This window comes from Apteryx rowi, unplaced genomic scaffold, assembly GCF_003343035.1.
Source record: "Apteryx rowi isolate R43461 unplaced genomic scaffold, aptRow1 scaffold_0, whole genome shotgun sequence".
Classification (NCBI taxonomy): domain Eukaryota; kingdom Metazoa; phylum Chordata; class Aves; order Apterygiformes; family Apterygidae; genus Apteryx; species Apteryx rowi.
The window spans coordinates 322,441-340,536 of NW_020447195.1; the positions used below are offsets into that span (position 1 = coordinate 322,441).

General features: G+C 43.0%; 1 protein-coding gene and 1 non-coding gene across 2 annotated transcripts in view; both read left to right on the forward strand.

Moving 5' to 3' along the window:
- Window positions 1-3,895: 3,895 nt before the first annotated feature.
- TRNAE-UUC lies at window positions 3,896-3,967 on the forward strand. Its single transcript has one exon. It is a non-coding gene; the product is annotated as a tRNA-Glu (tRNA).
- A 4,565-nt stretch (window positions 3,968-8,532) lies between these two features.
- Window positions 8,533-18,096, forward strand: part of RBM39 (RNA binding motif protein 39) — a 33,310-nt gene continuing 23,746 nt past the window's right edge. The window contains 5 exon segments of the mRNA XM_026060257.1: window positions 8,533-8,841; window positions 12,372-12,434; window positions 12,657-12,713; window positions 12,715-12,729; window positions 14,250-14,299. Coding sequence (XP_025916042.1) covers window positions 12,384-12,434; window positions 12,657-12,713; window positions 12,715-12,729; window positions 14,250-14,299 — 173 coding nt within the window. The 5' untranslated portion in view covers window positions 8,533-8,841; window positions 12,372-12,383.

Here is an 18,096-nt window from a genome sequence, read left to right on the forward strand (position 1 = left end):
AGTTCTTCACGCAGCTGATGCTGGCAGAGAGGACTGCCCAAGGCATGGCTTGGCAGAGAGGCTTCCACTGCATCAACTGTCAGGTCGCTGGGTCCTGTGCCAGGAAGAGTGTGTCATTGGCACATGCCAGCAGGCCACCTGCAAATCCTGATGTGTGTTCAAGCTCTAGCAAGATGATCTATGATCTCTGAGTGTCCTGAGGAGCAACACTGGCCACAGAGTCTCTTTGTCTGACTGTAACTGCCATCACCAACCTCAGGACACTCCAGCCAGGGCCTTTCCCTTTTTTTCCCCTCAAGAAATGGTGCCTGTCCCTTTGACCTTGGATCCTCACATCCATGGGGTACTTATGTATGGACTGTTGGAGAGCAGTGTGGCTACCTTGGGCACCAGAAAATCTGCTCCTTCATTCAGTGTGCTTTCGGGATCTTAAAACAATGACAGCACTGACTGCACGGGTATGGAGGCACTCTGGCATACCCCAAAGAGGCCAATCTCCATCTTTGGGACGTGCTGCACAATGTGCCTAGTGGAGCAGGAGGAGGAAGAGGCCCCATGAGGGAAGAGAGAAACCCAGAGAAAGAGGATGGATGGGCCAGTTTTTGGTATTCCTGCTTCTTCTAGTGAAAGTGTCTGTAGTACAGTAGCACTATACTTCTTAAGAGAGAAACTGTAGGCAGGCTTGCCAGTGTCACGCTTCCTTCCACACCCGGAGCAAGCCTTCTAGGCACTGCCTCTCTTGCTGCGTTTGCCCTGACCTTGGCACTAGCAGAGGCCACCAGCAGCTTGCCTTGCACAATACGTTCAAAAGGGCAAAGCACAGGGATCATTAACCAGCCTGGTGTTGTTCAAAAACTTGAAAAAAGTTATTGGAGCTGTTGGTTTTGCCCAGCTGGTGGGGCTAAAAATAAAGGACACTTCTCACAGACATAGTAAAATGCTTGAATGTTTGAAAGAAGGTTTAGGATTAACCATGAAATTTGGAGTAGTTTATTATTTATTTCCATTACAGCAGTGCATAGAGACCCTCCCAGCCAGAGTGAAGGACGTGCTGTGGCAGGTAGATTAGGGATCCATGAGCAAACAGGCAGTTTGAATCTCAGACGCTTTTTGTGCAGTGCACTTTCATGCTCTCAGGATCCCTTGGGGCCTGCAGCAAAGCTCCCTTGGAAGCAGGTGTGCTGGGTCTGAGCCTAAAGGAGCTGGATGCCCAGTGCCACTTATCCTTGTTGTCTGTATGGAGACAGCTTGATGTGCTGCATTTGTATCTGGAGTACAAAACTCATGAAAATGCTGTGGGGCAGATATGAGACATACTTGTTGCTCCATTGACAACACAACAGGCCTCTGCTATGCATCCCATCAAGAGTAAATCAACTGTGGACAATGAAGAATTCAGTGACCATTTACTGGATAGCACAAGTCAGGAGAGGAGACACTTCTACATAAGAGCAACTGAGAGCATGTGCAGGTGTGTGAATAGCTGGTGAAAGGCCAGGGAACAAGTGTCTTCACCCATGATACAAACACATTTTACTGATACCAGAATAGATGCGGAGAATAGGTAGTTTGATGCATAGGAGAAACTCAAACTGCGCCACCAGCCATGCCAAGTCCTTGGGGAGCAAGTTGCCTTTCATCTCATGGAGGGAGACTATGATCATCTCCTGCCAAAAAAAGAAGGGAACTCCGCCTTGCAACCAGTACCTCCCACCATCCTTAGCATGGACTGTAACATCTTAGAGGGCCAGCTTGCTGCAGCTTGGATCCATGCCAGGAAGCATGATCTACTCAGATCTGGCCTACGCAGTTCTAGGTCAAATCCTTTTGACACCTGGTAGCTTGTTCAGGATTTTCTCTGTCTGGTATATAGAGATGGTCCTGACCAGCTTCCCATTTTTGAATGGTATTTTATTTTTTAATTTAATATTTTAATAGCTGTTTTTACCATGCTAGGTAGCCATACCAGCCTTTTTAGGAAAGTCCTTGGTCTTTTTTTCTACAGGTAATAGAGCCTTGTTCTGAGCCATTTAAGCAACCTTCATGCTTCTTGCAAGCATTTTATCCTTTTGGCTGCTTCTATTAATTTTTAATAAGTTATTTTGGGGTGGGGGGATTTCTTTGTTGCTGTTGTTATTTCAGCGATATTGGATTAAATACATTATATTCGCTCTTATACATAGTTTTTTCAATAGCACGGTTTTGAATGAATGCTGAGATGTGTGAGGGACTTAAGCTTAGAGCTGCTTCCTTTAGGTTCTCCAGCCAGCTGCTCCAAAAATCAAGCCTTTGTGGTATCTAAAAATGTAGTATCTGCATCACATGCTGATGTGGCATTTACTCACTCAGTATGGGGATAATTGGAAACTCTTATGATGATGTTTTCTGTCGTGGCAGCCACTCTGATCTCCTAAATATATCACTGTTACAGTCACTGTTTTTGAAGACTGCTCGCTACAGTAGTCCTAATACTCTTTTCTTATTTAGGCATGACATTTCTACCTATAGGAGTTCAGTGTTACATGTTGGCAGATTAAAATTCGTTAGGCACATTGACTCTAAGCTTTCTTTGGCATCTAGCACATTCCTCTACAAGCCTGACCTGGTTCTTCACATATAATTTGTAGCCTGCTGTTACGATGTTCCACTGATTATCTGCCTTGCACCAATTTCTGATATGCTTACTCTCATTTAAAATTGGACATTTCAGTTCTTCCACCTTATTTTTAGATTGTGAGAATTTCTACAGAAGTACATGCACATTTGTGTGTGTTACCTAGTTTTCTGTATCCTGTTTAGACTGGACTTTATTTGTTCATCCTGCCGTTTGCAATTTCAATCATCTTTTTTGTCAGCTTCCACTGCCATCTTTTAGCTAAGATACAGAATTTTAATGACTTCAACTGTGAAGGATCACCCTAAATTCTGGGGGTTTTTGCACATCAGTCTTCTTTACTTAGTTTAAAAATTCCCCTACAACTTTTTTAAGTATCAGCAGTCTGATTCTTTAGATCTCAGGCCTGTATCTGTATTCCCACAAACTGCTCCTTGCCACCTGCCTGGACTCTTACCAGAGAAATTCTTCTTACAGCTCGTCTTTTCAATCTTCACCTCCCAGGCTTGATAAATTACTTCATTAGGGCATGTCTACACAGGAAAATGGATCCCAAAAATTACTGCACTTTTTTTTTTTTTTTTTTTTTTAACTCCAAGGCTTATTCCACAAGAACTTCTGTGCATAACTTATTTTAACTTGATTGGACCAAAAGCCAAGTCTTTACAGGGAAAAGAGTCGGTAGTACAGGACAAGTGGAGTCTCCTTCTCTTTCTACACACAGCTCAAACTCTGTTCCTGCAGTCCCGCCACGCACGGAGCAGCCGGGCCCGCCTGCCTCTCCCCGGCTCGCGTCGCACCTCGTGTCGCTGCTGCAGCTTTACCTGCCCCGCTTCAGCAAAGCGGCGGCGGGTCCCGGCCGCGCCGGTTCCCGGGCGCTCACCCCGCTACCTGCTCGTGCCCCCCGCACCCCGGAACCGCTGCGCGGGCAGCAGAGCCAAGCTCCTCGCCCCGAGCACCGGCGGCCACACTTCCCAGCCTGCGGCCGGGGTTACGCAGCCGAGCACCGCCCGAGCCGCCAAATCCCTCGGTCCCGGAGACCGCAGCAGCCCGTGTCCGCTGCCGGCGCCGGGAGGCGGAGGCGCTGACCGCGGTGCGGAGCAGCGGGGAAGCTCTGCCGGCCGCCCCGGGCCCACCCTCCCTCCGGGGTGGCGCCACGGCCGCGCCGCGGCCGCGGAGAGCTGCAGCGCGCCCGGGGCCCGGCAGGCGGCGCCGCAGTGCGGCCGCCGGCGCAGCGCGGCGCAGGCACGGCAAGCTGCTGCAAAGACAGCAAATATGCGGTCCCACATGGTCTAGCGGTTAGGATTCCTGGTTTTCACCCAGGCGGCCCGGGTTCGACTCCCGGTGTGGGAAAACAGCTCTCTTTTTGGCTCCCACCCCTTTTTTCCAACCGGCCAGAGCTCTTCTGCCATCCTAAGCACGGGATAAAACAAACTTGTGAGTCGGCTCCCACTCCCACCCCGAAACCTCTCCTTGGCCCCCTGCACCCCAGGGCTCCCACAACCCCTGGTGCTTTTAGCAGAATCACAGGCAAGCAAGGACCTGCTACCTAAATATCCTGCATTTCAACACATGGTACTAAAATGAGACCAAGCTTCTCCTCCAGGTCAAGCACTGTCCCTTAACCAGGAAAACTTTTGTTAGGAAATGTTTTACTTAAAGCTTCCCTCTGGCCTTCCTGCCAGCGCCAGAGGTGAACCAACACAAGCACATAGCAACCACGCTAATAACCCTGCAGTTACATAATCACTATCCCTGGTATATCAACAGCCACGTCGTACAGCGCTCGAGACCCCTGAGAGCCGGTGCCAGAGCCGGACATGAAGCTTACGCACAGCTTGGGCAGCTGCTTCCCTGGTGCGTGGCATGTAGCATGGAGGTGCTAAATGGCAGGAGGCACTGCTGAGGGCCCTCATTACCCATCCCCACCAAGAAGTCTGTATATACTCAAATCCTATACGTGTTTTTACCTCCTTGGGATTCACATCCTGCTTCTTCCTTCCTTCCACACTTCCTGGATATCAGTAAAGGGTGAGCAGCGTGTTAGCGGAGTAAACAAAAGTGTCAGGCTTGTGGGCCTCCTCCCAGAGTCTGATTCCATATTCAAGCAATGAAAGAGAAAACCCTTATGAAAATCCACTGACCTGAGCTTAAGCATGTACTTAAGTCACAGTCATATGAGGGAACAAAAAATATCCCACTGAATACTCTAACAAGTTTAACTCCCAATTTTGAGTTCCTGCAGAGTTCTACCTATACTAAATGCCTTTGACAATTTGCTTGAAGGTTTGGGGTTTGTAACAGATATTTATAAGACCAAGGAAGAAAACCAACAACTTATTCTGGGGAAACTGAAAGTTCAAACTGAAAGTAGAAGTTACCTGAACCATTTCTAGACATCAATCTGGATTATGTTTTATCCAGGTAAGAAATAGTGCACAACATATATAACTGATGCAGAAGAAGCTGAAGCATACAGTAAACACTTTTGTTCTGAATTTCCCCACGTTTCTATCCTTCAGTGGTTATTCCTACTTCATGGTAGACTTAGAAGCCATTAAGCTAAACATCAACTCATAAAAAGTTAAAAAGGTTTAAGTCTATCGAACAGGATAACTGTCATGTAAGATTTTAAAGGGTTGGCTGTGAAGCTCTCCGAGCCATAGATGTTGCTATTGCACAAATCAAAAGACCAGAAGCCTGAGAGAAAAAAATGTCACTATTCCTACCCCTTAATAAGGGTAAGTGGCCTGGGAAGCTGGAAACTGGTTAGTCCTGACATTCTGGTGGCTGACATGGGAGCGGCACTAACAAGCACCAAGTGATGGCAGTGAGGTGAGAGACGTACAGCTAACAACAGCCAGTGTGGCAGTATGGGAACAGCCTCCATAAGCCTCATTTTGTCAATGATAAAGTTATAAATTTTGTTTTCAACCAAACTGTACAAAAATCACCATGTTGCAATATAAGTCATGCATTTTTTGACAATTCATTTTTCCTAAATGTCCCAAACTTAATCAAGTTGACCAGTTCAGAAAGACTTGAAAACTCTGTGTAAGAGCTTTAATATCTTTGTAGGCTATTAACTTTTCAGGAATGATACACTAGTCTGGGAGTTTTGAGAAAACAGATTTTGAATTGAAAGACTACAAGCTTGAATCCATATTCCTAATTGATTTAACTCAAGTAGTTCTATTTGCTATAATAAAATAAGAATTTCAGGAGGCATAAAGTTGGTTTAGAACTTCTCTTGAACTGTTTCAGACTTGTAGGACATAAAATTTTCAAAAAACTCAGCTGTTACTGTTTGTCTTGTGCTGACTTAAGTAGAAAGCCCACTAAATGTTATCTCTATCATATTGAACAATTAGCCAACACTTACTGCATATTATTAAATTTAAATTAAAAAATGAGCCATTTTGTGGGCTCCCAGTGGAAGCAAAGCACTGTTAATGAGACAAGCATGTTTTGTTTCACGAAACACTACTACTCTGAGTTAAACCATACAAAGCTCTAGCAGGCTATTTCTGCCAATTCTCAGTGGCTTGGACCAAAAGACACAACAGAGTGCCAGGGTACCGGCAATTTAAGTGGAACCTGAGACTCTGGTGGCTGAAGAGCTGTCACACTGTTAGTCCTGTAAGGGGCAACAGTTTCTGGCAGAAGGCTACAATGGTAACACCTTCAGGTGCTGCTACTACTAACGCTAGTGAACCCTGTCAGAGTCCTTAGCCAAAGGGAGGAAGGTCATACCACACACATTATTAAATCATTACATCGGAAGAACCAGTCATGAAGGAATATAGACAGTTTCAAAGCCCTGCCCAATACATGGCCTAATCTGCTCTCTCCCTTAACAACAAATATCAAGCTTGAAACAGCTAATGTTTAACACTATCCCAGACCATCATCCATCTAGCCCAAGACAGGATAAAAGATTTCAAAAGGGTAAGCATGTATGATGCTTCCTTCCGTGCTCCAACTATGAGAGTTGGAGCTCTCAAGCTCCAACATTCACAGCTCAGGGATTACCCTAAGCTACACCCAATTTACATGCATTGCGTGTTTGTCACAACAGTTCAGTTTTACTCTGCAATTGCCAAAAAGCTAACCGGTAAAGGGGCTTTCTTCCTCTGGCATAGGACCCCAGTACAATTCTCACTTGTTACTACCACCTAAAATATACTGCTTACAGTGGGACTTTTAATACAGTGGCCAGTTGGGATCTCAAGAAAGTGATTAGTATTTTACAACAAGCATAAAACTATTTGCTCTAACAGATGTGGGCAGAAATCTGGACACAGATGTTAAGTGGCCTATCTACAAAGGATATATTGTTTCTGGCAAATGCTCTTGTTATTCCATTAACCCCATAGTACACAAACATTTGAAGTGTGAACGCAGCCTTTGGAGCTAAGAGATTGTAAAAGCACTTATGGTTACAGGTGCTCAAAAAGAAAGAAAAAAAACCTTATCACTCTCCATAGCAAATATACTTAAGCTAGACAAGACACCTGTGTGTGGCTGCAACTATGCCAAGAGAGTTCTTACTAGCTGACAATATGTACATTTTGTGGATTTGGAGATACCAAAGCTAGAGAGCATCAAAGCTTCAAATTGATCATAGTCAGAATCTGATCTTTTATTCTCTGTTCAAAATAAAAACAAATGGATAACAGAGACCTACCAACGGATTACTGCCTGAAATTGTCCTCTCATGGCCTGAGGTGGCGTTGCAGGTGCCCTGCTTCTGTTTCTCCTCTCCTGAGCCTACTTTAGTTAATTTAGCCAGTTACCCCACCCCCTTACAGTTTCAAAGGTCTCCTTCCAGTCATTCTGGCCAAAAACCCCACAAGAAAGCTTGGAGATGACCTGAATTCAAAAGGGACCATCAAAAGCACTTTGGAAGTCTTTCTAAAACCCATTAGCCCAATAGGCATACCCATATAACTTTCACTGAAGCCCTCCTTGGGTTGCTGCCCAATCAACAACAAAAAAGTGCTGGAATTTTCAGCCTATGAAAGAAGGAACTATACAGATACAATGGTGAAATTCTCACCATGATAAAAAAGTATTTAGTGATGTTGCTGTTAAGGGACAGAGGACTGGATACATGAAGGAATGAAAAACAGGTAAAAGGAGAAGTTGCAGTAACTTTACCAGAAGAAAAAGGGCTGTGACAGGAAACTCACTGCTGCTCTTGTGTGGAGCTCAATACTGTGCCCGTTGACAATCTCCCAGGAACACCCCAAAGGATTAAGGTCATGGGTGTTCCTGAAGCACAAGCTAAAAATGGAATTGAGGCTTTGAGTCCACAGTCACAAGTGTGATAGCCAGCCAGAGAAAAAGCACTACTACTATGCTAGTCAGGCCACCTGATGCCACCTGGCTGCTGTCTTCCAGCCAGAGCAGGTAGCAGCAGAAGGAAGGACAGTCCCTGCAAAGCTCTGCAGAGACACCTGAGTGCGGGGGAAGCAGGCCAGCGCTTTACACCGGCCACCTGCAGCCCGCCAGACCCTGCGCAGGGCGCTCCGCGGCCCGGGAAGGGGGCAGCCGGCCCTCGGGCCCGCACCGAGCCGGGAGGATCCTGCCCTCACGAGCGCGGGGAACCCAAGTGCCCAGGCGCTGCCGCCGAGGAGCGCAGCAGCCGCCCTGGGCCTCGCGTGTTTAAATGGCCGCAGTTCACCTTTGCTCTCTCCGCTGAGCCCGAGGCGGGCGCGACCATTCTCGCGAGAGCGCCTAGATGCGGGGGAGAAGGAGGAGGCCTGCCGGCCCGCCCGCCGCCCAAGTCTCGCGAGTGTTTGAGCCAGGGTTTCCGGGTGCGATGTCTCGCGAGACGCGTAAGGCGAAGATGCGTTCGGCCTTGTTTCGCCTGTGTCTCGCGAGAGCCCCTGCGAAGGGCGCTAGGCGACCCCGTGCGAGTGCGCGGAGCCTGCGAGCAGCGAGACGCGGCGGGCGCCATTTCAGGGAGCAGTCGCTGGTGCCAGAGCTGGGTCTGAGCCCAAGTCCGGGGGCCGCCCGCCACGGTCGCGCTGTCCCTCGCCGCCTGCCGCCCTGCGGCTGGCTGAGCGGCGCCGTCACTCTGCTTTTTAAGCGCCTTGAGAGGGTTCCTGAGCCCTCGGGCCCATCCCCCACCGTCAACGCAGCCAGCGCCGGAACCGGGAGCCGCGGCCGTCACCGCTGGACCTCGGACACCTCAGCGAGGACATCAACCGCCCGCGGCGCAGGTAACGGCCGGGCTGGGGGCTGGATCCGGTCGCCGGGCGAGCAGTGCGCTGGCCCGTGGAGCGCTGGGGCCTGGGCCTGCGGGCGGCCCGAGAGGCCCGGGCCCCTCCCGCCGCCTGGGCTTCTTCTCTCTGGCTGGAGTGCCGCGACCGCCCTCGGCCTCCCCGCTGGGGGCCGCCCTGCCCTTTCACGGGGCTGGAGCGCCGGGCGGCGCCCGGGCTGCCGCCGCCGCCCCGGGCCCGCGGCCTGGTCTTGCGGGGTTTGTGTTCCTATGGCCACGTAGCGGGCGGATCCGGCTGTCCCTGCCGCGGTGCTTGTCCCTCCCTCACTCCCCCCACGATGGCGCTGTGCGGAGTGACCAGTCCTGGCCGATTCGGGGCTCCGGCCCTGCCGCCGCTGTCGCGGCCGGAGCTGGCAGGAGGGGCCCGGGACTGTGTGTGGCGGCGCGGTGGGGAGCGGCGCCGGCGCTGTTTACGTTGGGAGACGGGGAGGGGAGTCATGTGAGGCAGCGGAGCTGCGGGCGGCCGTGGGGCTTGGGAATCGCCGGGGTGGATGGAGCTTGCGGAAGCTTTGGCCGGGGTGCGCTGGGAGTGGGAGCTCCTCGGCGGTGTCGGGTAGCGTGCGGTAGTAGGAGCAGGTCGGGAGCTCCGGAAGAACGAGGTGGCAGCACCTCCTCGGCAGCTTTGCTGCTTCGATTTTCTTTTAACGTGTTGCTGTATTTGAGAACCCTATTTGCCTTCATTAGGCTGTAATCATGTAGGAAGTGTGTTGAGAAATCCGGGGAGTGGAGGATTCTGTTGAGCAGAGATACGTGTATTGCTAAAAGTTCAGCCTCTCTCCCCAGGTGTTGGAGTTGTTGCTAACCTTTCTTGATGCTTTTCCAGGAGCCTTCTTGCAAAACAGGAGTGGAATTGTCATTTCTTGGAATTTCTAAAGCAAATAATTTCAAGAAGGGGACCTTTTGGGACTCCTTTTATGCATCATAACACAGCAAAAAGGGATAGAATCTTACTTCAAAATACTGAGTAGATCAGTAATAGTAAATTTCCCATCTTTTTGGTTTTCTGTTGACACATTTTCAAGTGAAGTTGTTTGCTTGGTTTAATTTTCAAAGCTGTCAGGCATATAAAGCTTTTTTGGGGCAAGCTACAAAGTTTTTTATAAGAGTTAATTTGAGTTTTTTCAGTGTTCAGTGAAAGAGACTTTGAATTTTGTCATGATATTCTACTTGTTTAAAATTAGTAAGTGCTCTTGCATGTGATTTTTATGAAAAATAACTATATGCAGCTTTGCTCTTGCATAGAATTATAGAGTTGATAGTAGGCCTGAGTTATGTAAAGTAGTAAATACACAGAAGTTCTGATGAAAACATAGTATTATTCAAATAAGTGTTTTGTACACAGTACAAAGTGTACAGATTGCACAGAATGAGACCAAAGGTTGATATAACTCAGTATTTTTCTGTGACAGTGGCCAACAGTAAATGCCCAGGAAAGAATACAAGCACAGAGTAACTATACAGTGATTTCTCTCACTGTGTTCTTCTAGTCTTCAGCTAGTTGTGATTCAGGGCCACAAAGGGATGTTTTTGTATTTAATGAAGAGATTATTCTGTAAATTTTTAAGGATTTTTTTTTTTCCTCTTTGAACGCTGCAAGATTTTTGTTCTATTTTATTTTTCTTGTTAGTACCCACAGCACTCTGTGGCAGTGGATTCTGTGGCTTAATGTTGTCTGATCAAGGACCTTTGTTCTGAACCCACGGTATGACAGTTTGTTTCACTCTTATTCTTGTTTTGGCGGACACAGTGATAGTCCCTCCCTGTTCACTTTGCCATGTCATTCATGATTTGGTTGTCCTTTATCATATTTCCTCTTGCCCTCCTCTTTTGGCTGCTCCTCTTCAAGATGAAGAATCCCATACTGTCTAGTTGTATATGTTAAGTTATATAAAATAACACATATGAGAATGTAACTGTGGATGGGAGTTGTCACCAATGGGAATTCTTCTTGTAAAATCCTGTGTTTGGCCTGGTGCTGTTAGGTTTTGTTACTTATACTCATGTACTTGTTCACACCAAATATTGGTAGAGTTGTAGTGAATTTAATGTGTGATATCTACATAAGTTGAGAAGCTGAATGTAAATACTCTGGTAAAATACAAAATTGAAAGCTGTTACGTATAAACTAAGGATAATCATATTTGTGAGTGATAGCACTATAGCCCAAGAAGTAATAACTTGAAAATAAGGTTAGTATGCTTTGTTAGTTAAGCAATTGAGTATGAGCTTCCCACTTAGTGCTCTGATGTTGCTAAAGGATTATGCTTTATTCTTGGGTGTACAAATGGAGAAAGATCAAGTGCAAGTGGGGAAGTGATTGATTCTTACATGTGATGCAGCTTTGGTGTAATATGCTCAGTTCTGAGGTTGGGGTGAACATTTTAGAGCCTTGAAAAGTTGGGGAGATTTCACTATACTGACCAAATCTCTGAACAGAACAATTCCTACAGCAGTGCCTATAGGAGAGGGGCAAGGATTTTTCTGCCTGTGTGCCTTAAAATGTTGGTTTTTGTTTTTTGCTTTTTTTAATCGTATAGGTTTATCTTTGATTTTGTGCTGTCTGACTTAAATCTAGAGGCCTGGCGTTTTTTGAGTTTCAGAAAGGAAAAGGAAAGAAACTGTTTTAGTAAAAGACTCAAGGAAGCTGAGTCTCTATACTTCACTGCCGAGACTACTGAGAGATTCTTAAAAGTGTACCTGCATGGGGAGAGGATATCAAATGCCACAGAGATCCAGAGTATAATAAACGCAAAATGACATTTAGAGGTTGAGGTTGAAAAACAAGAATCTAAATCTATTAAAAAGTATATATTACTTAGAAGAAAAAAAAAGAGGTTATTAATAGTATTACAGGATGTAGTTGATACGTTATTGTTGTTGCCTGAAACTTGAAATTCCGGACTAGATGGATCTTGTGTATGCTGTAGCTCTTAATGCTTGAATCATGACTGTTTCTCCTGTGGCCTGCTGTATGCAGAAGATCAGATTTTCTAGGTGACTGTAGTGTTCCCTTTAAATCTTCTAACTGACAGAATTGATGGTAGCAAATGGCAGGAAGCTGTGAACAGGTTTGCCTGAATGTTTGTTCTTGGTTGTTTAGATGTCTCTCTTGGATAGTCCTTTGGTCAAGCTCTAGTAGTTCTTAAAATGGCCACCAGACCTGCATTTCTGCATCATAAATCATCTGTGTTCTTTGTTTTGAAAGAAACAGGTGGCATACCTCTGGGGTTTCCATTTGCTAATTGTGTTCGATTGCATTTTATTGTTCACAGCTGTAATTGTTTGGTGCCTTGTATCACGTTCTTTATCGTCACACTGGGCAAGCTTCGTTCTAGTTCTTGTTGGAAACTTCTTATGAGACGGTGCTCTGTGAATTTGAGCCAATGCAGTGATGGCATCTTAAGCGAAAGCTTTTGGAAGGTAAAGTGCAAGGCATTTTCCCTCTCAGGTGAATTTTGCTTTTTCTTTCAGGTGTCCTGAAAAATGGCTGATGATATTGATATTGAAGCAATGCTTGAAGCTCCTTACAAGAAGGTGAGAAAAATGCGCCAGTGAGGTCCTATTTACCTTAATTTAGCATTATTCATGAAACTACTGCTGAACTGTAAACTAACATCCCTGGAGCCCTCATGATTTATCTTATTGGAGATGCATTACGTGTAACTTGCAAGTAAATATATGCTGTTAATGTAATTATATTGTGCAGTAGTTTCACTTCAGCGTGATGAATAAATGCCCATCTATCTCTCTTTGTAGACTTGCCTAACGATATCTCACCTCTACTCCCATGAATTCACCTTTGATTCCAGTGTGAACTGTCAATCATAAGGTAGTAATTGAGTGACGTATCGCTGTACCGTGGTCCCTTAGGTAAAAAACAAAGAAAAAAAGAAAACCCCCAAAACAAAAACAAACAAAAAGAAAAAACCAAGAAACAAACAAAAGCCTCTCCTAAAATTGCCAGGTCCAGTTTGGTATAGCAACAAGGTGAATGCAGTGGTTTGGGAAAATAGCAGGGTTCCAAGAATAACCTTTTCACCAGTCCCATGGCAAGTAAATATTTGAACAGTCTGCTCTGTGCAAGAGGAGTGAGACTTGCTTTTAATGCAGAAGACTGGTGATGGTTAATCTTTTAACAGGGCAGGTGGAAATCAATTGCTGAGTGAACGAATTTACCTAAATTCTTGGATCCCTGAATAGAACGTTCTTAGCAAGTAAAAGACAGTATCACAGTCTGCGGTATCGTTCTAAAAATGCTCTTGTATTCTTCTGTCCTAGTTGTTCAATTAGGAAATTTTGATTCAAAATTTTGATTGATTAGCGTAGTGATGTAATAGTCTTTTACCTAAACCAGCAGCAAATGAATACTGTCTTTTTTGTTTTTCACCAAATGGTGGTGAAGTGTTAACATTCTGCATGCATTAGCACTGGTTTCACAAGAAATGTGTATAAAGCTTAAGTCATTTAGGAGTTGTACTTTTGAGGTAACTGATGTGATTAAATTGTAAAGTATATAAATTATATGGCAGCTATTGTTAGTCTATTCTGCAGTGTTTATTGCAACCATGTCATGAATTTTGGATGAGCATTTGTAAGTTATAAAAGTGTATATTTAGTTTATGTAATATTTAGCAATTATATTAAAACTTGAAGAGAAAGATGTAAATTGTTATGTTAAAATTCTTGTATCCTGGTTTAACATGGATATTTTCCATGTAAACAGGTATGGAAATAGGGAATGTTTAGGCTGGACTGGTGGATTATTGATGACTTTCTTGGGAGTCGACGTTACTAAAGCAGTGTGAATCCCTGTTTGCTTCAGGGCGAGATGTGTGACAGAGGTGGCATCAAGCTCTTACAACTCTCCAACGAAAATGAGCGAAGATCTCGGGAATGGCATCGGTCACAGGAAATCGATAGTGGCTGGCTGATAGCATAGCCACTGGGGCTTAGGCAGAGATATAGCCTTGGTATTGATCAGAGGGGCACACAAACGCACAAACCTGAAACTTCCTCTTACATTTTATAGAAATAACATTTAACCACTTGAGTGCTGAATTCTACAGGATAACTTACTCTCTAAACCATGTAAGGAAGTATCTACAATTAATATATACTTTTAAATGATGTAATTCTTGTATTTTATAATTGTTTGACTTAAATTTAAGCAGCAAAGTGGTTAAACATGCCTACCTAAATTTTCTAAAGCTTTCCACATTAAACTGTAAACAAGTAATTTAGTATTAAAATTTTTGTTTTGTATTTTCTTATTCCTATTCCCATTACCCTTTGACCACTTGAAATGTTTCCGCTTCGTCCTCACGATGTTCTTCTATCAACCCTGCTTAGGATGAGAACAAATTGAGCAGTGCCAATGGCCATGAAGAACGCAGCAAGAAGTAAGTATTTTCTGTATATCTTACATGGGGTGGGGGGAATTGCTGTTTTTAAACTTTCTAGTGCATGTCAAAGTGTCCAAGGAAATAAAATGGAAAAGCTTGAACTTTGCAGTTGCAGGAATTCTGAAATCTTCTTTTGTTTACAAACATAGTTACACCATTGTCACTGATGTCATCAGAGTTGTGGAAACATTTAATATCTTAGCATCAGATAAAAATACAGACTTGGTAGGTTCAGCATGATTCATCTGTTTCTTAACTATGCAATGGACTTTACATTAAAAGATGTATTTGGTTTGTGATTTTATTTAATCCAAAACAGTTTGAAGAATTTAAAGATACTATTGCTTTCTTGAAAAAGTTTATTGTTAGAATCCCCCCCCCCCCCGAAAAAAAACAAAAACAAAAAGGCCTTGTGACTATTTCTGTGCTAATTGGTGCATTGAATTTCAAGGACAGGTGCACGAAGAAGTTCAGCTATCTCTTATCTGGCTCATATTCTCAATTGAATTTAGTGCTTTAGTCCTTTGTGCACTCTACATAACAGTTTTTGTTTTAAATAAGTTTTCTCTGTGATCCAAAATTTCTAGAATTGCAGTAAAATCTTTTTAAAGAATTGAATTACAAGCACACCTTCATGAAGCCTTGTTGAAGTGTGCTGTTTTTATCTGGTCAGTAAGTTAATTCCAGAGTCTGAATACCTGCTGATGACCCAAACAGGCAGGAATTGAATCAGAAATTTAAAGAAACCTTCCTTTTATGAAACAGTCTCTTTAACTTTTCATTTCTTTGGGGTGTTTTTCTTAATTCTGTAATATAACTTCCTTATCTTGCAAGTATCATTTGATGGTGAAGGGACAACTGATGTAGGAAAAAATTCTGAATTTGGTAGTCAAGTAAACAATAACTAACATATCCTCATAATGTACTGTTAAGTTCAGAAGATGGCACGTATGTTGTTGTCTTAAGGAATCCTACAGCTCAAAGGCTGATGGAATCCTAAGATCATTTCTTTCTAGTTGTATAAATATCTGGAAAATGAGAAGTCTAATCCCATCAGACTTCAGCTGGAATCTAAAAATCTAAACTTGATTATAAGTTAGATTTGCGTTCTGAACAACTGTGATTCCTTCCCTTGCACATTAAATACTGAGACTCCCCAAATCCAATAAAAATGGCATCTCTTAGTAGTTTTAAGTTCTGAGTTTTTATCAGTTTAAAATTATATACCTGACATGTAAAACCATACTTCTGCTTGAATGGCTAGTCCCAAAATACAAACTGATTTGAAAGAGAAGTTAATGTTGTCTCAACTTTCAGAAATGATTCTGATCTTGGTTCATAGCAGAATGCTTAGAGTATTAGAATGCTTTCTAGCTCATTTCCTGAGTTGCTATAGCCTAAGACCAAGGCAGTCACATCTGTAGAGTAGGAGAATTATTTTTGGTGTAGTTGTCTTTCTGCTCACAATCCCACTTTCAGGTTGGAGTTTGAGGTTTTGTTTTTTTTGTTTTGTTTTTGTTTTTTAATTTGGACAGTAAATTCAGAAAAAGGAAATGTTATTGTGAAATAGAAGAAAATCATGGCGTTCTGCTACTCTTTGTTGTGTGTGGAGTGATTTCCTTTTTTGCTTTCCTAATTGTAGGTGTGTATGTTCTGAGACGTTGCTCCTGTGGTGTCTCACTGTTTCAGTTCTGGAGTCAGCAACTGCTAAAAAGTTAGAGAACCTCAGTACGGGAATAACTATTAGTACGGAGCTTTGTGTCCCAGAGTTCTCATTTGATATGGCTGTTGCTCATCTGAATCTTTAAAGAACTACATTACCATTTTGTACATGGCTAATGACAGAATGCACTCTTCAGCAGAGTAAGGTGCACACAGGCTTTGCAAGACTTGTTTTTCTCATTAGTTAAATAAATGTTTGGAATGGCAGCATCAAGAAAGTACTCTTTGGTCTACTTCAGTTGGAGAATGCTGGAGTAAGATTGAAACTTTCAAAAATTTCATAATCCATAGTAAACATCAACTAAAAATACTAAGTTCAACTTTAACTTTTAGTAATAAATGTCAAATAATGCTAAATTTCTGTCTCGGAAATTAGAAGGGATTAAAAATCTGTACAGTTTTACTAGGTGCCTTACAGTTCTGTCCAGTATAATCATGATTGGAAGACTAATTTTTAAATAAAACACGTAAATATCTTTGTGGATAATGACTGTTAGGAGTCTTTTGCCTGCAGAGAAGGTGCAGCTGATAGTGAATATTTGGTAACAGCTGTAGCTATTGCTTACTGGTACTGACCTGGTACTGACCAGTATATTAAGATACAGAATGAGCTACAATTTTTTTTTTTTTTTTTTTTTTGAGCTGTTAAGGTATTTAATAGAGTGGGGGGTTGAGGATTTTAACTTGAGCAAGAACTTGATAACTGACATCCTGTCAGAGAGACTACATTAGCATCACACTCTGTCACTAATTATCTTACAGTAGGAAATGCGGTTAAGCGGTTTTGATGTGGATCACTCTGGATATCTATGTGGTGTCCCCTTGTTTTACAAGGATGTGAAGCTTTTTGAAGATTGTGTTTTGATGCAGCAGTTCCTCTGTCCGCACTAAAATATTAGAGAAATTAATTGTAAATTAAGAATAATCAAGTCAAAATGAAATATTTGGCTGTTCTTAAACTTGCCAATTTGGTTATCTCTGACTTTTGCCATTTGGTCATGATTTGGTTTTAAAATGTTTCTCTTGAGAGATGAATGCCAGGATAGTTGTCATGGTGCTTCTTAGATGGAGACTGGAGAACAATGCTGCTAGTGAGGATTGGGCTCAGTTATGTGGTGTCTGAGATTATTATTATTATTATTATTATTATTATTATATATATTTTTTAACTGTAGTAATTGAAGGTAACTATAGACCTTATTTTAGATGGTCATAGAAAATAGCTGGGATGAACTTTCTTCTGAAGAAAATACACTTAAAGATTTCTGATTTTACAAGTTTATGTAAGCCGAAAGCTTAAAGGTGGGGAGCAGGGAAGAAGCTCATCAGCAAAGGATGTTTTGAATGTCAAAAATGTAGCAAGGGGATATTCCCAAAGTTTAGTTTGAGGTAAACTTTGAGTAGTTGCTTCAGCCTCTTTTAAAGTGGGGTGTGTGGGGATGTGTGTACACACATACACGCACACACACACTTTATTTAAAAAATGAGGAAACAGTAAATTTGTTAAGCTCTAAGACTGAGGTTGAACTGATCTACAGATAACTCAAAAGTACTCTGCAAGAATGGAATTGTAGCTCACTGGTTATCAAATATGAGGTAGAATTTACTTACAGATTTTACACATTTTAAATTTTCTAAGTAAACAGTTAAAATTCTGAAAGACTGCTCTTTGCTCTGAATCCCGGTGGTCCACAAATGTGGAAAAGCAGGTGGCTTATGAGTGGGGATAGTAAACAGACGCATAAAGTGAAAGTAAAACTCTTAAGCTGAGTATATTAAAACTGATGGAAGGGAATATCTGGAGAAAATAAGCATCTTTTTGCTCATCTTCCTCCTTTTCTGTTTTTCTTTGTTTTGTTTTATTTCACTATAAAAATGTAAAGTTATTATTGACATCTTGATTGCCTATTTACAATACATTTGAAAGACACTTGAAGTACTGGATTTAGTATGTACTAGTTCTAATGCAGGAAATGTTTGTTCAGTCATGTTATTGTTTCTGGAAGCATGGTTTAATGGTTACAAACAAAAAAGTTGAGTGCTTTAGAGCACTTTGTCTTTCTCATGATAAA